Genomic DNA, 24,873 nt, shown 5'->3' with positions numbered 1-24,873 from the left:
TACCATGTTAAGCGCATTTATCAGAAACCTTTTGCAGATATTCACGCATGAAGTGTTTATCGCTGCATAAAACTCAAAAAACACCCACCAAATGTAAAAATGTATTCCAAGAAAAAAAAAAATAGAAAACAACAAGGAAATGTGAAAAACTCAATTAAGACAAGTCGCAGCTGTGATGCTCTTACGTTTGGAATAATCTCTTAATATTAAACTATTTGTTCCGCCCTACTGACTGACATATTGATTATCTACGCATAATTTATGCTTTAGTCACTTTATCTAGTAGAAGTGAACGGTTTTTTTTTTGGGAATTCCACCCGCAATTGTGGAAAATTGGCGGAAAATGTTCGTATGACATTTTTTGCTTATCATTCGATGCACCTCAAGCAAAATTTTGTTTCGATTCGTTTCTTTTAAATTGTGTTTCACTTCTACGCAAAATCCTGGTTTATAATTGGTTACTTTACACTCAAAGAAATTATATGCTTTATTATCAACAAGTGCAACTAAAGTTGTTCTTGTTGTGATTTCTGTGAGAATCTTTTTTAACTTCTGGAAGATATTTCTTTAATTTGTATATATTTTATCAAATATCTAAATTTTATAAAAAATATTTTTACCTGTTTATCTATATGTACTTATTCACGATCCAAATTAGATGCACTGTCTAATTAAATCTATCCCAAATTTCTAATCTAAAAGCAAATAAATTGCTAGACTTTATTTGCGTTGGCATGCCAAAGGCATTATATGAATGCTATAGACTCTGTGAGGGTATGCGAGGATTCTTGTCTTTGCCAGCAGGGCCCATGGGCCGAAAGAGTATTAGGGATGCAGGGGGACGTAGACGGCGACGGGGACGTCGACGGCGACGGCAAGCGGCACGTTTAATGAATCTAATTAAAAGTCAACAATGGCAAACGAGATAATCGTCGTCAAAGGCAGTCCAAAAGCAACAACAACAACAAAAATGGCAAGGCCAGAAGGGTTGGCTAGACGAGGGGTGCGTTGTGCGGGGTGTTGCTGGTGGTTTTAACGCTTGGCTAAGACGCAGGCGCAACATGCGAGCGTAGTCAACGCAGGCAGCGACGCAGACAACAGCTGACTGAGAGCCGAGAGCAAAGAGAGAAAGAGAGAGAGAGAGAGAGAGGGAGAGAGAGAGAGAGTGGGAATGTGTGTATGTGAGGCAAAGAGATAAAATCTGGCAAACGTTTTGCATCTGGAAAAGCTGCCAAGGAAATGAAATAAACCAAAATGCAGATAATAGCAGGAGATACAAACTAGAGAGAGCGAGGGGAGAGCGAGAGGAAAGAGAGAGAGAGAGAGAGAGAGAGAGTGTGTGACCCATGGAAAGGGGGGCTCGGCGAGGGAGTGTTGCCCGGCGCTGGCAGCCAAAGCAACATTAAAACAGATCAACGCTCGCTGATAAACACAATGAAAACTGAAAAGCGACAAAGCCCGCGGGGGGGCGCAAAAGAATATGAGGAAATTGCGAGGGCGGTGTGTGGCGGGGGGTACGTGGAGAGTGGGGGCAGGTGTTGTGCCAGGAAATGAGCGTGCTGCGAGGCCGAAAGGGTTGAGATAACAGCTGCAGCGACTGCAGAAGCTATCAAGCGTTTCTCGCAGTGTATGTGAGCGCAAAAGTAACTAAATAAGGGACAAATTTAAAAGCTTGGCAAGCTATTCTTCTTTCAAAAACTAAGCAAAAAAATAAAAGCAAATAAAAGAAAAACTAAAAAAATTAAAATAAAAATAAAGCTTGGAAAGCATTTCTTGCAGTGTATAACAGCTAAAATAATATAAATAAATAAAAGAGAAATTAAAAAAAAATACAACAAAAACAAAACATATGCAAGCTGGCGAGCTTTTCTTGCAGTGTTTGTGCGACCAAAGAAAAATAAATAAAACAAAAATAAAAACAATAAAAAACAGATCAAGCTTGTCAAGCGTTTCTTGCAGTGTATGTGCCCAAAAAAAAAAATGTATTAAAAAAAAAACAGATACAGATACACAGATACAATTAAACACAAAACGCTTATCACTAAGCAATAATCAGAATTCCATTAGCCGTGCGACGCGATATCGCACAAAAGCATCTACCAGCACACACACACGCGCGCAGACACACACACGCACACACACGCACAACAACAGCAGCGTTCGGTGTTGTTGAATGTATCTTTGTATCTGTATCTGTAAGTGCACAGCGCACAGTGCTCAAAATTGCAACTGTGTGTGTATATTGGTATGTTGGTGTGCGTGTGTGTGTGTGTGTTGGTGTGTATCCGTTTTGCTGCTGGTTGGCTGACTCGGCTGCCTTTGCCGGCTGGCCTCGCCAACTGGTTGGCTGCTTCGCTCGATGTTATCTAACTGCGCGCCGCGCTGCGCTCTTATCAGTGCTTTATCAGTTTTTGTTTCGAATAATTTCGAACGACGTTCGTTGCGGCTGGGCGAAGGAAGCGACGGCAGCAACAGCAGCAGCAGCAACGAGAGCAGAGCGCGAGCAGATATCTTATTTCAGTTGCCACTCAACCGGCGACCGTGTCTGTGTCTGTGTGTGTGTGTGTGTGTGTGTGTGTGTATCTGTGTCTGTGTATGTCGGATACAGATACGAATCCAAGAGACGACTGCGACTTCGAATAGGACTGCCTGGCTAGGCAGGCGGACAGGCGGGCGGACTGTAGATAGGGCTGCAGATAGACGCAACTGGCAGACTGGCAAATGAAAGATAAACAACTTTAGCCAGAGAGACGCAGCCAAGGCGAGCGGGTCGAGCGGGGCGAGCGGGTTGGCGGGCGCGCAGTCATCAACAAACATCAGCTGTGCGCGGCGACTGAGACGCGGGCGTCGCTGCTGCGACGTCGTCAGCGTCATTCGGCTGGGCTCGGTATCTCACTTTTGTATCTCACAGATACACAGACAGACAGACTAGTGAGAGAGAGAGAGAGAGAGAGCGAGAGAGTAGAGAGAGCGAGCGAGACACTCGGCGCGCAGACAGAAAATTTCATTAGTCAGCCGCTTGGCCTGCGCTCAGTTAGCTCTAGAACGCGAAGCGAACAGCAACGGGCTCCGTGCTCCGTCAATCACAAATAGCAAAACGCGCTCAATCAGTCAATCCGTCAATCATTTGTGCGTCGCGTGCGTGTGCGAGTGTAGCCAAGGCTTAAACATGTGCAACATTGTGGCAAGTGCGGGGCAAACATAAGTTTACAATTGGAGCTAACACACAACCCGCTCCCCCTCAATCTACAAACCCCGCTCCCCCGCCCCCTCCACGGCTCTTGTTTTTTTTTGTTTTGTTTTGGATATTTAGCAACAAGATGATCAGCAGCCATTCGACAACAACAACAGCAAAAGGTGAGCAGCGGCTGATCTGTAAAATCTCTCTCGCCCACTCTCCCTCTCTCTCTCTTGCCCTCTCTTTTCCTCTCCCTCTCTCTCTCTCTCTCCTCGAGTCTCGAGCGACAGACAGCGCAACTCAAGCGAGTGTTTTTTACCCCCAAAGAGTTCGAGTTGAGGCAGCTTTTTGGTTTTGCTTATCAGTCGACTATCTGCGGCTGTGTGGCTACACATTCATTCCTGGACACACACACACACACACACACACACACAGATACACACACACATGTGGCTGTGATATCTACAATCTGGCGAATGAAGGAGAAATAAAAAAAACGACGAGGAATTCTGCGGATTGTTGTTATTATTGTTATTATAATTCCTTGAAGTGAATATCAGCAAAATATAATCAAAACGAGAAAACAACAACAACAACAACAACAGCAACAACAACGAGTGTAGCTCTGACTTGGACTTGGACTTGGACATGGTCTTCGTCTTCGTCTGCGTCTTGGCTGCGACTGCGACTGCGACTGTGGCAACTACTGAACTACGTTGAAACGCGCGTTGTGTGTTGTGCGTACTTAACAGATGCGATGGCGATATGAGCAGCAGCAGCAACAACAACAACAACAGCAACAACAACAATTGAGCAAACATTGTTTTCACCTGAAGCAATTATTCTGTATTATGAATAACATGTATATAGGGGGAAACATGGAAAAACCAACTACATTCGATTTTGTATCTTCCGCCTGCAGTTATCACAGTTTTAGCTAGTCTCCCGCTAAAACGCTACACTTAGCAAAATCGTATAGCTATAAGTTTGTCTTAGATCTGGGTACATTGATTAAAGAAGCTCATGCCAAACTCTGAGCTGTATTGAAATTTGTACATTTAGAAGGAGAATTTGGCAACATTTTGTAGCTCAACTTTTCGAAATCACAATCGCAACATTTACAATCATTTTGAAAACAATTAATATATTTAGTACAAGCTACAAGTATTTTTTAGATCTGGGCACATTGATACTCAAAATATTGACATTGTAGAAAATTAAAGAAAGAAAGGAAGAAACATATATTCTTTTCTTCGACCGAAATCTTTTTATATGAACAATTTATTTATTTAAATTTAATTTTATTTATTTTTTTTTTCTAATTTACATAACAACATTTTTTATTCGTAAACCTTATAAGGCAATTTTTTTTGATTAAGCTAGCAATTTTATTTCTAAGTGCATTGCAACTGCCTTCTCACTCACTCTCTCTCTCTCTCTTTCCTTTGCTCTGCAGGTGATTGTTCCGATACCACAGAAGAGATGACCGTCGACAGCAGAGGTGAGTGTGACGCTTGACTGTACCTAGCTATACGCCCAACCACGCCCCACAACCCCCAAGCCACAAGCTGCCCCATGGCCCCGCTCTAACCCATTGCGAGTAGCCAAAACTGTTATCAGTTTGCAGTCAGCAGCGCATTTCCCAGAGGCAGACACGAAAACGGTTAATGCCAAACATAAATTGCTTGATGTGTGTGTGTGTGTGCCTGTGTGTGTGCCTGTGTGTGTGCGTGTGTGTGCGGCAGTTGTCGTCTGCTGGCCTGCTGATATTTTGCCAATAAAAATTTAATCTGCTCTCATATCCAGTGTCAGCGCGAGCCATCCTTCTAATTTAATACCAATTTCTCCTGCTCCTCTCTATACATATATATATATTCTTTTTTTTTTCTCCCTCTGTTATCAGCAGGGCTGCAAGGCCAAAAGCGTTGATTGGTCGAGCAAAGCCAAAAGCTGAAGTCACAATCCACTCAGCACCCTGCCCGGGCTAAAGCTGCGGCTGCGGTTGCGTTTTTGACACCTCAACTGTGTGGAGTCGAACCCTTTGCCGGCTCGAATTCTGTCAGCCCAACCCCAGTCAGCGAGTTGACAACCCCTTTTGGTTACATTTTTTTTTTTTGCCTCAGCACAGGATATGATGAAGCAACCGCCGCGCCCTGCGCTGAAGTGCTGTCAAGTTGTGCGTGTTTTGACTTAGCTGGCATCATCATTGGCATCAATTTCATATCACTTCATAATCATCAGCAATGTCAATGTTCACCCCAACCCAACCCAGCCCAACTCTAACCCTAAATCTAAACTGAACCCCGACCACATTCAATGATGTTCTTGCTCCTGCTTCTGCTCCTGCTCCTGCTTCTGATGATGATGATGATGTTCGAGTGTGGCGCTGGTCAACCTGCGACCTTTGCTGGTGTTTGGCTTGCGAGAGGAAGGGGAGGTGGGGTGGATTGCTGCCAGATTCCACGCCATTTCGCTGCCTTCTCAAGCATTCATCATTAATAATCCCCCAGCCGGCAGGCATTGGTGTTGTCCCTCGCCCGCCCTCGGGCGCCCTACCACGTGGCCTTTTTGTGCTGCGTCAGTGAAAGATTTGCAGCAGCCACACACACACTCACACACACACACACACACACAGGCAGCACGAGTGGCCCAGTGGGCGTAACAGCGCGCCAAAAGTGGGCGTTTGTCTGCGGTAATCTTTATCTAGCTGTTGACACTCCATGGCAACGCAGCAGACCAACCATCCAGCAACAACAACAACAACAATAACCACAAAAAAGTGTGGCAAAGCGCAGAGTCACATTCCTTTCAGCCTTCTCGTTTACTCTCTCCATCCTTCTCTCTCTCTCTCTCTCTCTCTCTCTCTCTCTCTCTCTCTCTCTGTGTCCACTTGTCTGATAACTGCTTTTGGCTTTTGTGTGTGCGCTTGAATTCTAACCTGAGTAAAACACCTGAAAGGGCATAACAACTAGAGCAAGCGCTTTGCTGAACACAGTGTTGTAAAATGCCAGTATAACCAAATAATTCGATTATACACATATACAATGTATCTAATGAACAGGACAATATACACGTTTCAAGTGTAGAATTTGACTTGCAATTGGTTAGCCAACACTGGCAATTAAAATAAACTATCGATATAATAACTATCGATGAATAATTAATAATTTCTTGACTAATAATATTGATAATACCATGAATAATAATATCAATAATACCATGAATAATATCGATGGTAAGCTCTTTGGTTCTCACTTTCAATTAATTTTATTTGATACTATAATTCGTATTGTCATCAAATTTGCTAACGATAGTTCTTTTGTTTATGGAATCGATAAATCACAATGTGAAATGAGTAGAAGTATCGCCCCTTTCTGCTTTCGATAGGTATATCAATAATTATTTCGCTAGAGTTATCGATAGTGTTATCGATAGCGTTATCGATAGTGTTATCGATGGTGTTATCCATCTTAACAGCATTACTATCGATAGTGCACGCATCGATTTTTTTTACTTATGCAACTCGATACCATTGTAAATTTTATAATTGTTGCCATTGTTCGTTTCGCAACACTGGCACTGAGCAACTGCTAGTCGTGCACGCCCGCCCGTCTGCCGCATTCCCACATGCACTTTGCGGGCCTTGTTTGTTGCTGATTGCCCAGCCCTAAATAGGGAGGTGGCCGCCCAGCGAGGCAACCTTGCGATTGTTGTTGTTGCTGCTGCTGCTGCTCACTTTTGGCGCTCTTCATTTGCTGTTGTTGCTGCTGTGCAATGTACTGTAAGCGCATCTACAAGCTTTGTATCTCACTCGCTCACTCTCTCTGTGTGTGTGGTTTTTATCTGTAAAATTCATGAATGCTTCGGCTTATCTGGCAGAATTGCATACTTGCAGTACCCCAGCGCCTGGCCTGGCCTCAGCAATTGTTGTTGTTGCTGTTGTTGGCAGCGTTTTTTGGTTGGTTGCTTTTGCTGCTGCTGCTGCTGCTGCTGCTTTTGCTGCTGGCTGCTTGTCTTCTAATGGCGCTAAGTGAGCTGCCCGCCTGCCACTCCCCCTTTGCCGCCTGGCTGTGCCCACATGCACACTGGAGCGCCGCTCTCTAATGGCATTTTATCTGAGGCATAATTTTTTATTATTCGTTGTTGCTGTTGTTGTTGTTGTTGTTGTTGTTGTTGTTGTTGTTGTTGCTGTGCTCCTTTTGCCCTGTCTTAATGACAATCCAAAATACACACAGACAGCGAGTCAAATTGTTAGATAGCTTTTCGGCATGTAATTAATCATTTGACGGCCGACTTTTTGTTTATTTTCTTTACTTTTTTTTTGTTTGTTTTTTTTTTTTGTGCTGTTTGACTATCGCGACCAAGTTGAAGGCAGCAACAACAGCGCAAGTTTGGCATGCGGGACGCATTGCTGCGGGCTACAAAATCGTCAACAGCAGCAGCAATTGCTGCTGCACCAAAAAAAAAAAAAAAAAAAAAAACAAACGAAAAAAAATGAAAATAAAAGCTAACAACAAACGCCCAACAGTGGGGCCAAAACAAAAATCCATTACGCGCCTGGCTTATCGGCAACGTCCATCGACTCCAACAGCAACAACATCAGCAACAACAACAACATTCCACCTCACATTACGCATACGCACTGTGACCGCATTGGCAACCGAACTGAACGGAACTGAAGGCAACTTTCGCTTGAATTGAAACTGGCGCCTGCTCATATTTTGTATTTATGATTAAGTGCATTGCATGTGTGTGTGTGCGTGTGTTTGGATATAATAGATTACGAAGCAAAAAAAATCGTATACCCTTACCAAGGGGGTCTTATAAGTTGCTCTCTAAACTTGCAACGCATTACAGCAGACGCTTTCGAAAGCCTTTCAAAAACATAGCTTCCTTTTTGAAAGCTTAGCTAAGTCGCCATAGCCATGCTCCACTGTCTCTACCTATGTGAACTAAGTTTACTGTAAAGCTATCTTGATCTAAAAGTTGCCGCTTGCATTATATATATCGGATCACAAATTCATATAATTCACATAGAAAAAATTTGTGGAAAATGCAATCCAAGTTTAAGAAAAAATAAGCATATTTTCCATGATATATTCTTCGAAATTACATACTATAAATATTGTTCTGTATTCCCAAGACAGGTCGCTTCAAATTTATAGGTAAGCTGCATCTCCAGCATTATTCCTTTGAGCCAGACAACGCCGGGTAATTTGCTCTCGTAAAAAATAATAGAATTTGTTTATTTTTAGTAGGGATGACTATATATCATTGCATTTTTACCATTATTCATTTGAACCAGACAACGCCGGGTAATTTCCTCTAGTGAATATTAACAGAATTTTATCATGTTTTACCCAAGATAACTATATATCATTTGCATAGCTTTGCCTAGGGTTACATTTAATGAGTTATGAGGGTATCAAATCTTCAGCAGCCCGCAGGCTCTCGCTTCTGCCGCTTCGCGTTCTATTTTGCGTTCTTTTTTGGCTGGCGCCCATTTCTTGAGGGGGTGGCAAATAAAATTTACTTGAGTTTTTAACAATAAATTACCCAGGCCTACTGCACATGTGCCCAAATATTGACACACACACACACACGCTCAAATTAAGGGGATGAGGTAGGGGTTAGCAGGCACTTGGCCTCGTAATCCTTTTACTGTCGCGCGGGCATTTATGAAATTTATTCGCTCGCTTTAACAAACAAACCAAAAACTGTGGGCTCTAGTTGGCAGTGCGCGACTAGCAGATACCCTCTGCTCACAGAGAAGAACTTAATAATACACACAAAACGCGCACTGCAACAGCTGTGCTTTCTCTTACCTTACTTTTTTTAATAATCGATATTTATCGATTTTTAAAAAAATCGATCAATTCCTGTTGAATATGGTTTATACAAATATTAAACCCTTCTTACACATATTAAAACCTTTGTCTCAAAATCGATATTTATCGTTATTATACAAATCGATAAATTTCTGCTGTCTATATATTTGAAATTTAAAAAAACATTATACCCTTTTTGCACACTTTCAATGGGTTCAGCATATAAAAATATATATCGCTGGCCACAGATCGGAAAACACAGCGACGCAGGCAAACAGCCAGCGGCCTAAGTCCTCAGCTCCTGGCCAGGGCCTGTGCGGCTCCTGTCTTGCCATCACAAGGATGATGACGATGATGATGATGATGGCGATGCCTTCGACTTGAACTGGTCATAAAATGTGTGCGTGTGTGTGTTGGGCTGAGTTGGATTGGGTTGGGCTGTTGTCAGCTTTGGCCTTGTCCTTGTGGTTTCAAAGCTGTCAAGGGTTGGGGCAGGATGTTGAGTCGGTGGGCAGGAGGGGGTAGGGGGGGGGGGGGGGGAGGTAGCTGCCCAACTGTCTGAGCTGGTGAGTGACTTGGCTCGGCGGTGGCCATAACACCACGCAATCCTTTGGATAAATTTTCTTATCTTTGTCGGCCAGACGACGATATTATTTTTAATACAGCAGCCCAAGTATGAACGTGTGTGTGCGTGTGTGTGCATGTGTGTGTGATTTATGTTGTAATTTTTTTATGTGATATGAGACGCATTTTATTCGGGCTGAGTTTACATCATTTCTTGCATAACGTTTGAATAAAATGTGAATGCGAATAAAATGAATGAGTGGCATTTGCTTGACATTCGAGTGTATTCAAATGGCTGTCAATTAGCTAGTTACGAGTCGGAAATGTGCCCTACCCCCCCCCCCCCCCCCCCCCCCCTCACCCCCTCCCCCTCTACCACTCAACATCCAAGTTGAGGCCATGATTTGGCCATTTGGCGATTCATTTCTGTTTGCAGTTGACCCTCGTCAATTGGCGTTTGGCTGTAATATTTATTGTAAATGTTGCCTGTTGACACTTCCAGTTGCCACAAGTAATGTTTGTGCAGCATTCGGTGGCAAGTCCAACTATTGGCGTAGGGGGAGGGACATATAAATCGAATTATTTCAAATTGAATTCGAAACCGTTTTCTGATTGAGCTGATTTGTTGAGTCAGCTCTGTATGCGTCTGTGTGCGTGTGTGCGTGTGTGTGTGTGTGTGTGTGTGTGTGTGTGTGTGTGTGTGTGTGTAAATATGAGATTAAGTCTTGATTAATGCCAAATGACATTGCAGCTGAACGTAGCTGCAGCATAAGCTAATTGTACTCAATACAAATGCTTGAAAATTGGAGAGTATTCTTTTATTTTAGGGCACAGTTTTAAGACATAGTTTTTAAAGAAAACTCGCTGAATGCTTAAGTTGGCATAAGCAGAGACTATTGAAAGCCCCTGAAAGCTTTAAGCTAAAAGAAATGTGCTTGCAAAAGCTCACTTGAAGCTCTTTGATCTGCTTTAAGCTGATGGACAGTATTGTAAAATGCATGGAAACAGTTGAAATTTTCTTAGAAAACTTTTTCTATGTTTAAGACCTTGTTTCTTCATCAATCAATATCAATCAATATCATAATCAATTTGTGTACAATTTTTAAATACCAAAATTCATTTTTTTCGATTTCTGTTTGAACACAATTAAATATGACATAATAGGAATAGCATAGGGTATAAGAATAGAGGTGGAATGTATAAATACTATTGCTACTATTGCTTATAAAAAATTGTTCTAAAAAAAAGATCAACTCAGGGGACACCCGGGTTTGAACCGGGGACCTCTCGATCTGCAGTCGAATGCTCTACCACTGAGCTATATCCCCTGATGTAAGTAAGATTAAGGATGTTGAAGATTAGACTCCAGCTGGAGCACTAGGTGGCGCCACAAGACAGGCAGTGTTGCACAGCGCTTAATATGGTTTAAACGTGCCTCTATGCCACACACACACACTTTATCACAGCAATATTCTTTTTTTTAGTGCAACTTGGCTTTTATGAGCCAACTCCTCAGCTCCTGCTACTGCTTCATTTTCTCATGCTGTCTGCTCGTTAAGTTTTTGCATAAAAGGCCACACTTTGAACTCATTACAAGCTGTTAGCGAGCACTTTGCACTTCATCAACAGCAGCAGCAGGCAGACAGGCAGGTAGGCCAAACAGGTAGACAATTCGCCAGCTTCCACTGTTCTCATGGTTCTCCTCCTCATGTTGTTGTTGTTGTTGCTGCTTCTTCTTTGGCCTGCATATGGCTTATTTCGCGTTGGCTGTCTTGTCAGTCACTCGGCCTGCCCTTCGCCCCTTCGCTGCATGTTGCTTGTTGTAAACGTTTATTGTGCCACCAAACGAGCAGCTCGGCTCGACTGCTGCCCCACACACACACACACGCACACACACACACACACACTTGCACACACTTGCACACACACGCGCTTTTTGGGCGCCTAATTGGTAGGTAATGATGTGTCTGCTGCGCCGCTTTGTTAGTCACTCGAGCGCGGTGGCAAGCTCGTTGCTGCCGCATGTTGCGTGGCCTACCTTTTATTTTTTTCGTATTTTTGCCAACTGGATTTGGTAGCTGGACTTGGCTCTGCGGCGTCTGTTGCTGCTGCGTGTCGGCTTTTCGCTTTGTACTCTTGTTAACTGCCTGTTGTTGTTGCTGTTCTTGTTGCTGCTGTTGTTGCTGTTGTCGTTGCCTGCGCGCATCTTGTTAGCAACTTGAGCGAGGCGACGCCTGTTGCTGCCCCCTTTGCCACCCGGAGGCTCCTCTGCTGTGTGTGCGGTCCGTTGTTTCTTTTTGTTTGTGTCTTTGCCTTATTGCAATTTCTTCACACAGCTCGCAGCAATGTTCGCGCCTCTTTAATTTACGGCTAAACAGATGCCAGTTGGACAATCCCCCCACCCCCCCTCTGCTCCCTCCTGTGTGTCGTGGCTGCTTTTTGTTGATAAACTCATCAAAGTCATCAAAATGGGCAAAAGCAATGAAGTTAACACAATGCCACAGACACGATTTCTCAGTTGCAATCAGCCCTCTCCCCCCCGCTCTTTGTGCACCCTGTGCGGTCGCCCTGCTGTGTTTGGGGCGTGTCGCCGCCCTCACGAATTTAGTGTAACTGTAAAACGAGGGCAGCTCCAAACGAGAGAAATCTCTTTTCCTTTTCGCTGTTGGAGTATTGCCGCCGTCTTCATCTATGTTGCTGTCGTGTCTATGAGTTTCTGCACACAATTGAATTGTCAGCAATGGCTGGCAGCAATTGTCAGTTTGTTGCTGCTGAAATGTACTTGATTGATCTGGCAGAAGCGTGATTTGTTGCCAATGTTGTTGCCGTGCTGTTTGCTGGTTGTTGCTGTTGCTGTTGCTGCAGCAACAACAGCTGCTGTTGGAGCTGATGATGATACCCAGCGACATTGCGCTGTGATGTTAATCCCTAAAACAAGCGGACGTTTATGCAAATGAAGGCCGTGTTTAATAAACGCAAATTATGAGACTGCCAGCAACATGTTGCTGCTGTAGACAACAGCAACATGGCAACACACAAACACACACACACACTCGGCTGGCTGGCAAAGCGATTATAGATTAGCAACATTCAAACTTGCACTTGGGTCAATTTAAATTTGTGCAACAGTTGCAACAGGCACGGAAACAGCAGCAACAGCAGCAGCAACAGCAGCAACAACACACGAGATTGTGGGAGCAACAGCAGCTGAAACTGCTGATCGCAATTGATCAGCCGAATGTGTGTCTTTGTGTGTGTGTGTGTGTGTGTGTGTGTGTTGCTAACAGACGACAACAGTTGCTGCTGCTGCTTCTCCTACTGCTGCTGCTGCTGCTGCTGATCAAGCGATCAAGCGCTCGCCGCAGCCAGCAACAGCAACAGCAGCAACAATCGACGCTGAGCGTGCTCACACGAAATTTTCAAGTACTGCGACAATTTCTTAACCCAAAACCCTGCCACAACCAGCCCCTTCTCCTTTCCCTCCTAGCCCTGCTGCCTTATCAGCATGCCGTGCCGCACTGGAAACAACAACAACAGCAGCTGCAACACATCTCAACAGTTGCATCAATTGCTCAACATTGAACTCTGTGCACACAGAGGCCCTCTCGGCTCCTCCGATCCGTTCCGTTGTCCCCGTCCCCGCCCCTGTCGCATCATTTGCACGTTTTTTAATTAAGACATCAAAAAGAGTTTGAGACTTGCTTGATTTCGAGGAATTGCCGGGCCAGGCAGTCCTCCGCCGATTCCATTTCGCGAGCCTACACTCTGCCCGAAGACTTTGTGTTTTTGTAGCTTCCATAGATTGCAGATAGAGTACATGGTTACCCACTTTTTCGGAGCAGCAGTTGTCGATACCTCGCCCGGTGACATCTACCTGGAGACGCGCGCGCTCCGTGCACTAAATTAGTCGCCAGCTCTGAACGTTGAGAGCCAGGTCGAAGTCGGCGATCGCATTCATACGAGTCTCTGTATGATTCGTCTACTAGACAAATTCGCAGCCAAGAAGCGACTGGATGCTCCTAATTGGGCGTGCCCCAACCAGGGGATGTTCTGTACTCAAAAACCAAATGCCTCGACTTTAGGTTTGGTTCATAAAGCCTGCTTTTTTGCTAGCATGTGACGCGGTTTCAGTTTGAATTTAGATGCTTTAAGTTTTAACACAGTTTAAATAATAACAAATCCATCGACTAATGCATTTGAACCAATGACCTGCAGCTTGTTAGTCCGACGCTTAGAAAAACCCAATCATTTTATTAATTAAATAATGCCTAAATAAAATAATTAAATATATAAAATAACTATATAAAATAATAGAATATATAGCTCTCTCTAGCTCTGATAGTTCCGGATCTCGACAAATCCAGAAACTGTCCAACTACTTTTATGTACTTTCCATAAATCGAAGTGCCAATTTTTGCTACTCAGCAAATTGTATAGAGTACATACATATAAGTATATAGAGAAGAGCTGGGCAACCAAATTGCTTATCCGCGCTGATCAAAGAATTTGACTGGTCCGCCGTTTCCCATAGCGCTAAGAAGGTGCTGAAAAAAAAAAAACAACAAAACAAAAAAACTGCGAGTAAATCACGAATAGCTGCGCGAAGCCCCCAAGATATGAGAATGTTGATTATTTGCACGGGTTAACGCTCAAGATGCAGCCAGAGTTGCAGCCGAAAAAAAACGTATATGTTTGCTATCATTAGTCGACTAGCAGATACCCTGTTAGGTGTGAAAATAAAATTTATGGAATTTAAGAGAAGTCTTGATAAAGTAATATTATATAAAACTGAAAATATAGAGAAATGTTTAGGAAAGGGCATACAAATAGTAAAAAAAGTACGTAAGATAATTATAATCATGTTATATATAACCGAGACTTCAGATAAAGATAATAACAATAATATAATATAAAGCACAGACAAATGATAAATTTTTAAGAAAAAAAAATTGAAATTGTATTTATTTTTATCGGAATTGAGTGAGATTGGGCTAAATGTTTTTTATTCTCTAAAATTTAGATTTCTTTTTTTTTCTATAATATTTTTTGTAACTGTTTGCCACCTTTCCAACCCTCGCTTTTTAAAGATTCCATTTTGTTAAACAAATTGAATACGAAATTTTCTGGCTCCATCTGGTTTTTGCTCAGAGATCTGAGAGACAGACAAGCAAGACTTGGCTCAGCTCTTCAATTTCATAAATACGAACATATATCATTCTATCCATAATAGGTTTCAGATTAGAACATCTGTATCTTAAACTACCCTTTAACTATTTCCAACTGATACAGGGTATTCAAGAGCCAAAGTGTGAAATGAAATGTTGCCCGCAACGCGATTCTCTTTTTCTTTTCTTCTCGTTTTTTTTTTTGTTTTTGTTTTTCTTCTTTTCGATTTGGCGAATTGCTGAATTTAGCGCTCTCTGGATTTGTTTTTGCTGCCTTTTGTTGTTGATTAATAACAATTGATAAGCTGCCCCCGAAGGCTGGCGAGGCCGAGTCCCCACTGGCTGCCGATGGCGTTGATTGCCACAAGGTGGCAACATTTTCGCGCGAAAATGAAGATTTTCGTTATCAGCAGCTCCGGCAACTCCGGCAACTCGGGCCGATTGTGCGGCTCACGTTTTTCAATTTGTTTGGCTGCAGCCCGCTGGGAAAATTTGTTTAATTATAACTAACTAAAATAGTTGCTCCTGCTCCCACTCCCACGCCCCATGCAAAGCGAGCGGCTCTTGGCACGCCCCCAACTAAACATTACGCATACGCCCCATGCAACTGTTGCAAGTACCAAGTACCGACCAGACCAACTGGCGTCGCAGCTGGAGCTGCCTAGGCGCGACTGGCTGAGTCTGCTTTGCCACACAGCGATCAAGATTCCAAAAAACTCTGGCCAAAAAAGCTTGAGCTTGCTGCCTACACTTTGAAGTTTTTTTATCCATATATATACCCTGTACTGGTGCGTTAAATGGGGTATATTGAGTTGTGCTTAAGCTTGGTAACATGTAGAAGCAGGCATCTTGTACACCCTTAAGCTAAGAATATCCTAAGTAGCCGAATTGAGCTCGCAAAGTACGCTTGTCCGTTAGCTCTTGGCTTTGCAAAATCAGAAAATCACAGCTTCACCCAAAGCAAATGCAGACCTAGTCTGCTTATAATTATCGATAACTTTACAATTGCATTTAAAATCGATAAATATCGGGTTAACGACTTGGTTCTTCGAGCACACTTCAAAAATTTTAAGAGCTGCATTCGAATTATCGATAACTTTCTTTTGTTATTATAATCGATTATTATCGATTTTCAGACTAAGTTTCTTGAGCATATCCTTAAAACTATTGTAGCTACAAACACAAAATTTTATATCTAGGCTCTAGTAAAGGAAGCACAGCTTCTCTCTAAACTGCTTGTGTATTTGTGTTCTGCTAGGCATGTTCAGTTGTTCCCAGGATATCTTTTAGTCGTGCCTTCCCATTTGGAGCTTTCTTGTTACTTTTCTTCTTCTCTTTTTTTTTTGTTGAGTTAAGTGACCTTCGGCTCGCAACGATTAGCCGCGATGGCGGTCCGGCATTCACCAGCGACAAATGAACAAAGGGTCGCCTTGCCCTTGCAGCAGCTCCCCCCCCCCCCCCCCCCCCCCCCCTTAATCGAGCCCGACTCCACACACAGGCTGGCCCTGGTTTAAGCCAAATTACTCGATTGTTTATGGCTGCATACAACGCCCACCAGCAGCAGCCGCAGCAGCGGCAGCGGCAGCAACCATGCTGGCCAAGTGAGAAACCAGCAACAATAATCTGCCGGCTGATAAAGTGCAAGAGCAGGCTGCACCCGCTGCCCCCCAACGCTCATGTTGTGTGTATGTGTGTTTGTGTGTGTGTGTGTGTGTGTGTGTTGCTTATCGGCGACGATCGATCGCAAACGGCGACGGCAACGGCAACGGCGCGGCGCAGCTGATTTAACAAATTGATAAACAATTGTTGGCGTTGCCGTTGCAAGTGCGAGTGTGTATGTGAGTGTGTGCTGTGTGTGTGTGTATGTAACTATTGCTGAGGTGTGCGAGACGACCTTACGAAATGGCTAAACAAACGAAACAGCAACAACAATAAAATGACGCAGCGCAGAGCTAATCCTCAGCAGCAGCAGCAACAGCAGCAGCAGCAACAGCAGCAACAGCAACAACAGCAGCAGCAGCTGTCGCTGCCGGCAGCAACTGCAGCTTTTGGAGCCCATTGTTAGCGTCTTTGCGCCTGGTTAAGCTTTGTCCATACACAAACTGGATAAGCTGCGAAGCTGGAGCTGAAGCTGGAACTGTTGTTGCTGCTGCTGTTGTTGTTGCTGGCGTGTAGTCTGCGCCGTAACCGGCAAACACTTTACGTGTGCTGCTTATCGCGCGCCAATCGATGGCAATAAATATCTTACAAATAAGCAGAATGCGCTGGAATGCGCCGGGCCAGAGAGGAGTCGAGACGGAGCAGCTCCAGCTTGAGCTGGGGCCATGGGTCGCTTTCAATGGAAGCTTTTTTTTTTGGGTGCAGAGATGGCGAACGCGCGATGCTGTCTGATTGTTCACGTGGTGCAGCATTTGTGTGTGAATTCGTGAAAATCGACACTGCAATTAGGGCGAACGTGCGGTGGGCGCAACCGCGGCGCGTCAATGCGTCCCCAGCAATCAAAAGACTGAGGCGACGAACTTGGCAACGAACAACAGCAACAGCAACAACAACAGCAACAACGGCAACAAATTACAGTTGCAACAGGCAAAGCGGGCAACAAACGGGCAACAAGTTGCGCTGACATTTCAATAGCCCACAATTGACAGGTCAACGCGCATTGGCGGCCCGCACGAGCAGACTCTCTGGTCTCTGTGGGCTGGTTTATCGGCGCCTTCATATCTATTTGCTGGCCATGTTGCTGTCCGCCGCGCAACTGTTGCTGCGACTGTTGCTGCTGCTGCTGCTGCTGCGCTTATCTGCCGCATCGCTGGTCGTTATAATATTTTGTGGCCAAAACAAATACAAATCAGATGTCAGATGCCTGGCCGTGTGCTCTAATCATCAACTGTGCCAAGCTCTGACCACCATGCGGCTTTTCCAGTTGCCAGCTTTTCCACGTAATCCGCAACAGCCTCGAGATGCGTTCGCGGGATAAATGTTTAAAGCCAAATGGTCGATTGGTCGCCAGTTCGACTGCCCAGCCTGCTCAGCCTGGTCAACCTGGTCGACAACCTCGCGACTCTCCAGTCTCTCAACTGGGGACAACGTCGCATTGTTTTCACAGCTGCCTGTCGACTCGACTCTCGAAACGCTGACAATTTGTTCGATAATAATTGCTAACCTCTGGCCGCATTTGATGCATACATGGAATTCGCCTTGGCAGCCGGGCAATCAAATTTGTTAACTGTTTGGTCTTTTATACAGATACGGGCAGAAGTTACCCGGCATCGTCCACTGCTCACTTTGTGGCGTAATAAACAAATATAAATATGAGGAATTGGTGCCGGTTTTGAACCGGCGATTTCTCGCTTGTTAGTCCCACATAAACTCATGAAACTTAGACGATTTTTTTCAACAATAAAATAAATAATAAAACAAAAAGTTTTCCATACTTCCATTTCACATCCACCCCCATCCATAACTTTATATATAATATATTCTTTTGTAATCCTACGTTGGGCGCCTTTATTTAGTTAGCTCGACGCAGGCTCATGGAACTTAGACGCATTTATCAACAATAAAATAAATAATAATAAAACTATACAAATTTGTCCATACATCCATGCCTTATTCAACTTTAAATATGTACTCTTGATTTCACACGTTGGGCGTCATTAATTATTTGTTTTTGCATCTTTGCAGAATCCAAAGATTTGGGCGCACACGAGCTTAGCGAGGAGAAACAACAGCCGCAGCAGCAGCTTGAAGACGCGCAGCTCGAAAACCAGAACCAAACTAGCAACGCCTCCGAGCAGCCCGAGGAGACTGACATGGATCAGGACATGGTCGAGGAGGCCCAGGCAGCGCAGGAGGCCAGCGCCAGTGTGGCCGACAGCTCGACGACGCCGCCGCGTAGTCCCACGCCCGAGCTGGTGCCCAAGCTGGAGCGAGCTGATACGCCGGCGACGCCGCCTTCAGCGGCAGCCACGCCCAGCCCGCCGGCAACGCCCACACCACCGACAATGCTGCCCAAGCTGCGTCTGAATGCGCTGCTCGCCTCCGATCCGGCTCTGAAGCCGGACGCCAAGGAGCTGCATCCGCACGAGCCACGCCTGCTGGCGCCACCGCCGCAGCTGGCCAAGCCCGAGCAGAGTCTGCCCGATGCCAGCAGCCTGGTGGAACCGCTGCTGAAGCCAGCGCGGTTTATGTGCCTGCCCTGCGGCATAGCCTTCAGCTCGCCCTCAACGCTGGAGGCGCACCAGGCCTACTATTGCTCGCATCGCAACAAGGACGCCGACGAGGAGATGACGCCCGCCGGCGACAAGCTGACATCCGGCACAGCAGCTGGCTCCGGCTCCGGCCCCGGCAGCAATGCCAACAGCAGCTCCAGCGGCGGCAGCTCCGGCTCAGAGCCACCAGCAAAAATGGCGCGCACGGGCAAGCAATACGCGTGCACGCAGTGCTCCTACAGCGCCGACAAGAAGGTCTCCCTCAATCGGCACATGCGCATGCACCAGACCTCGCCGGCGGCGCCCAGCCTCAACAGCCTGGTGGCCAACGGCGGGGTTGGTGGCGTTGCCACGGCCGGTGTGCTCGAGGAGAGCTCTAGTCAAGTGAGTTGGTTGACGCACAGCTCAAAGCCCAGCCCAAAAGCTAACATGACCTCCTCGCATTCCCCACAGCAAATCGATCGCTACTGCAGCGACTGTGATATACGCTTCAACAACATCAAGACCTACCGCGCCCACAAGCAGCACTATTGCAGCTCCCGGCGCAGCGACGGACAGCTGACGCCCAAGCCGGAGGCTAGCGCCGGCACGGGTCCCCCCGCCGCAACAACAGCTCCAACTGCCGCCGCAGCGGGCAAGCACAGCGGCGCCCACAGTCCGCAGAGCACGCGCAACAAGACACCCACGCCGGCAATGGTTGCTGCTGCTGCTGCGGCTGCGGCTGCCGCAGCTGCTGCCGCCGCCTCGCTGCAGGTGGCGCCGCCGCAACCCTTTCTGGCGCTGCCCACCAATCCCATCATTATAGTGCCCTGCTCGCTCATACGCGCAGCCAGCCTCATACCGGGTCCACTGTGAGTATTGCTCGTTAACTTTAACCTCTACAGCAAATCCAAATGTAAAAGTTGTCTCTGCTTCGGTGCAGGGCTCGAACTAGAGCTCAGCAATAAGTCAAACATAACGCGTTTCGAATACTTAAACAATTAGTCAAGACTTAAACTTGTTCGGACCGAGGTGTTCGAGTTGCTGCTAAATAATTGAGTCGTTCGACTGCTGATTAGCTCGAACTGTTTAGCTCGAACATGTTCGCGTTCGCTTGATCATATCAAACTTTAATGAACTTTTACCAAGAGCTTGGAAATGAGTTGGAAACTAGTCTGAAATATTATGTGCGATTCGGATTAGATTTGGACTTTTCGTAGAAGTGGATTCGAACCTTCTTTGTAAACATAACTTTAGTTTCTTTAAATTTATTTGTTTCTTCGTTTGCATAACACTACAAGGATTTCATTTAACTCACGCCAATTGTTGTCCATTTGCAGCACCACTTCCACGTCGGGCATTGTCAATCCGGAATCCACGTGCTTCACGCTCGACAATGGCGCCCTCAAGCCGCTGGCCACGGCTCTCAATATCAATGCGCTCACGGGCAATGCCACGCCCACGGCCACGCCCAATCCTATGGCCAGCAACAGCAGCCAGCAGCAGCTGAGCCTGCCCGCACAGGAGCCAGAGCGTTCAAGCGGCATGGAGCCGGAACCCAAGAGCAGTCCGCCGGAGCCAAAGCGCAAGGAAGCCGCCGGCACACGGTAAGTTGCAACGGGCTGAGCTTTGCTTAAATTCCTTTATTAATCCCGCTCCCCCTCCCGCAGTGAGACTACGCCGCTGGATCTGTCGCTGCGCCGCTCGCCAATCGCCGCGCTGCTCCAGCGCCAACGGCTGGTGCGTTCCGCCGCGCTGCTGGACGCCGAGGAGGCGCTACTGGGCGCTGCCAAGGAGAATCTAGAGAGCGGAGTCGGCGGCAGCGTCACGCCGGAGCAAATAGTGTGCGCGCCCTCGCTGCCCAGCAGCCCCTCGATGAGTCCTTCGCCCAAGCGACGCGCCATCAGTCCGCGCAGCTCTGGTGCAGGCAGCGCTGCCTCCATGTCGCCGCCGGTGCTGGGCGTGGCCGTGCCACATCATCTGCTGGACCAGCTGCCGCCGTTGCGCTCCATGCTGCCAGCGGACTTTGCGCTAACCGAATCGCTGCTGGCCAAAACGAATCCCGAGCTGGCGCTCAAGCTGGCAGCCGCCGCCGCCGCAGCCGTCGCGGGCAGCAGCACCAGCGCCGAGCTGGCCACCAAGCTGGGCTTTCCCGCCAGCGCTGCTGCCAATAGCGTCGCACCCGGCGGCCAGCAGCCGCAGATCTATGTCAAGCAGGGCGTTTCCAAGTGCAAGGAGTGCAACATTGTCTTCTGTAAATACGAGAACTATTTGGCCCACAAGCAGCACTATTGCTCCGCGCGCAACCAGGAGCCGACCGGCGAGGCTGATCCCAAGATCGGCGCTGTGACACCACCCGCGGCGGCGGATCGCAGCGGACCAGGCGCCGGACCGGGCGGCGCGGAGACCACGCCCGTGGCCTACCAGCAGCTCATCTGCGCCGCCTGCGGCATCAAGTACACCTCGCTGGATAATCTGCGCGCCCATCAGAACTATTACTGTCCCAAGGGCGGGGCAGCGGCAGCAAGCGCGGCGGCGCCCGCTGAGGCGGCAACTGTGCCCCAGCTCAAGGAGAAGTGTGCCAAGTGCAAGACGCTGCATGAGCCGGGCCAGCCCTGCGCTGTGCCGCCGCCGCCTCTGCCGGCAGCCACGCCCCAGCTGCCGGCCGCCGTCGTCGCCGGCTCGAACAGCGTGAACAAGTGTCCGGTTTGCGGCGTCATCAGCCCGACCGCGGCGCTGGCACGCAAGCACATGGAGATGCACGGCACAGTGAAGGCGTTCCGCTGCAGCATCTGCCAGTACAAGGGCAACACGCTGCGCGGCATGCGCACCCACATACGCACCCATTTCGACAAGAAGACCAGCGACGTCAACGAGGAGCACTACATGACCTGCATCTTCGAGGAAGATGCAGCCGGACAGGCGGCAGCACAGCCGCCGCCGCCGCCAGCCTTGAGCCTGGATCTGGCCGGACAGGTCGAGCAGCTCGATCAGCATCCGGCCCAGCTCTTCAACTGCGATCACTGCAACTATGCCTCCACCTACAAGGGCAACGTGGTGAGTATTCATCGCTTCAGCCTAATTCCAAGCAGCTGTCACTCTAACGAATTGTTTGCCCCGCACAGCTGCGCCACATGAAGCTGCTGCATCCGCACGTGGCCCTCAGTTCGCCCTCCATTTCGCCTGAGTCGCGCGAACTTGACGCCAATCCGCATGTCCTGCCCGAAGTAGCCCTGGTCAATGGCGAGCGCGAGGCCAGGTAAGCACATAGCTCGGCTAAATAATGTCCGATTATAGAATTTTATACCATTTTCAACTCATAAGGATCCGTACTATCGATGGGCATTAAAGAAATGAAAATCTAAATGCCTGGATTCCTTAATTCCTAAGCCCATGACAGTTAAAAACGAGTTGAGGTCATAAAGTTAATGAATTTCTAAAATTAAATACAAATAAGCGCCAACTTAAGGTCTCTTGCTTAATCTCTTGCAGCTTCCACATCAAATCGGAGCCCTTGGAGCAGCCGGTGGCCACGCTAAGTCTGGTGCATGAGAACAACAATTCGCCGATTGGAACGCCGCATACGCACATCAAGGCCGAGCCGCTGGACATGGGCATGGAGCTGTCGACGCCCGCGCTGCCACCGCCGATGGCCAACTCGCCGCTCGGCCCGAGCGCTGCGGAGGCCATGAAGAAATACTGTTCCACCTGCGACATATCGTTCAACTATGTGAAGACTTTTCTGGCGCACAAACAATTCTACTGCAAGAGCAAGCTGCATCGACCCGAGGCCAACGACAGCCCCAGTCCCACAGTGATCGTCGGTGGTGGCGGCGTCGTTGGTGGTGTTGGGGGAAACACCACCATGTTGCCGCTGCAGTCGCCCAGCGAGCTGCTCCTGCTGCAGAAGAACAAGGAGAACCTGCAGGAGGCGGCCATTTGAGAGAGCCAGCTGATGTGGGAGCTGCAGCGCAAGCAGCTGGAATGGTACTACAAGTGCTTCTAACCGGACCACATAAAACGCAACCACCAGCACCACCAACACCACCGACACGATATCGAAAGTATTTGCGGAGAATCTCCAGCTGTGCCGCCTGCCAGGACACGCCGATAGATAGATCCAGATTAATCATAACCAGGCAATATAGATATACATACATGAAGACAACCACACCTAGATAGATATAGATGTAGATATAGATCAAGATATATACTATATATGTATCTGTACCGTAGAAATCATGACATATAATGCATGCCAAAGCTTACCACTAAGAGAAGAAACCATAATCGAAGTGCAAGAAACTACAAGTTTTCGATATCTATAGCATAGAGTTTATCCTGGGGACTATGCTCTCCCTCTCTCCAGTTCTCTCTGAGAACCTACCCAATAACCATTTTGGGCTAAACGGTAAATAATCCTAATAGATCCAATAATATGCATAATTATTATTGTACATCGTGACGCGTCTAAAGCCCACAAACTTATATAACAAATAAAACTGTGTAATTTAAACATATATATATATAGAAATATATATATTTACGTAAAAAATATATATGTAATACGTATTTAATAAGAGTGTGCGACAATAAAAGTAATTAATTTATTCAAAATAAACAATAAAGATATAACCCTAATTTTACGATTTTCCCATAACCAAAATGTAACGAAAATGTTCTGCTTTCTGTTTTTAGAATGTGTCCTGCGATTTCATCAAGTCCTGGATTCTTAGATGACCCCATAATATTTTGATGCAGATCGATGCGGATGGTCCTTACGATTCTAACGCACCATGTCCTTTGAAAATCTGCAAGGATATAACCGAGTTATGGCTGTTTTTCATAAAAGGACATGATTACAAAATCGGCGATAACTCGGGCAATTCAAGGACTATGCAAATGTCCTTCGGTGAGCAGACTGTGCTTATCCTGCCAATTCAGAATATACAAGGAAAAGGACGAAAGTCCTCCTAAGAGCCGGGATATAAGGACATTTCTTTTCAATATTAGAAAGGCCATAGCTCAGCCGTATCCTTGTGTATCCTGACGAGTCCTGTTTCAAACAACTCGTATTGATCACAGCTATCAACTGTCCAAAGGACATCAAAATCGTCCTTCTACTTTCCGAGATATGCCTTATTTACTAAAAAGGACATTTTTTAATTACCCATAACTCGGCCAAATCCTTAAGGATATCGGAAGGATATACCTCGTTGAACTCGTGGGGAACAGGACTATCGATTGGCATTCAAGGATTTCCAAGATTCGACAAAAAATTTCACCAAAATTTTTCATAGGGGGTAAGTCGCAAAAGTGGCCAAAATCGAAAAATTCGGGTCTAACTTCGCCATTTGAAGGACTATCGGGATGTCCTTTGAACTGTAGATAGTGCTCGGCCTCCCATTTAAGAAAATACAACAAAAAGGACGAAAGTCCTTCAAATGGCAAAGTTTTAAGGACGATTTTTGAAAGAGAAAATAGGTCATAACTCCGCCATATCCTGTCGTATCCTGACGAGTCCTGTGGCAAATAAATTGTATGGACCAGGCCTACCAACTGGCAAAAATTCATTAAGATCGTCCTGCTAGTTTTGGAGATATTGAAGGATTTGTGATTTCGGGCCATTTCCGTGCGCTCCGGGACCGAAATTTTACAAGTCGAAATACAAGTCCTGTGATTTTTAGATGACCCCCTAATATTTTAATGCATATCGATGCAGGGGATCTATATGATCCTAACGCACCATGTCCTTTGAAAATCTGCAAGGACATTCCCAAGTTATGACTCATTTTCCAAAAAAAAAAAAAAAATTTTGTAATTATTTATTTGTTTAATTTAAATGTTCAAATTAATTAAATTAAATGTTTAAATAAAAACAAACTCCTGTTTTTTTTATTTCCGAAAGCAAAAATCACTTTTCAGGAACGACCGTTGGCAACCGCTGG

The 24,873-nt window shown here is 46.3% G+C and overlaps 1 protein-coding gene and 1 non-coding gene across 2 annotated transcripts; one reads left to right on the top strand and one right to left on the bottom strand.

The window, feature by feature from the left end:
- The first annotated feature begins 4,638 nt into the window (after positions 1 to 4,638).
- On the top strand, positions 4,639 to 23,449 carry LOC115765982 (zinc finger protein ush). The gene is made up of 7 exons (XM_030709744.1): positions 4,639 to 4,679; positions 18,420 to 19,330; positions 19,400 to 19,797; positions 20,266 to 20,532; positions 20,596 to 21,982; positions 22,051 to 22,184; positions 22,418 to 23,449. Exons 1-7 carry the CDS (start codon positions 4,661 to 4,663, stop codon positions 22,866 to 22,868), a joined length of 3,567 nt encoding a protein of 1,188 aa, XP_030565604.1. The 5' UTR covers positions 4,639 to 4,660; the 3' UTR covers positions 22,869 to 23,449.
- On the bottom strand, positions 10,827 to 10,898 carry Trnac-gca. Its single transcript has one exon. It is a non-coding gene; the product is annotated as a tRNA-Cys (tRNA).
- Positions 23,450 to 24,873: the final 1,424 nt, after the last annotated feature.

This window comes from Drosophila novamexicana, unplaced genomic scaffold, assembly GCF_003285875.2.
Source record: "Drosophila novamexicana strain 15010-1031.04,08,12 unplaced genomic scaffold, DnovRS2.1 tig00001059-arrow-arrow-pilon, whole genome shotgun sequence".
Lineage (NCBI taxonomy): Eukaryota > Metazoa > Arthropoda > Insecta > Diptera > Drosophilidae > Drosophila > Drosophila novamexicana.
This window is presented reverse-complemented; position numbering and strand designations above follow the sequence as displayed.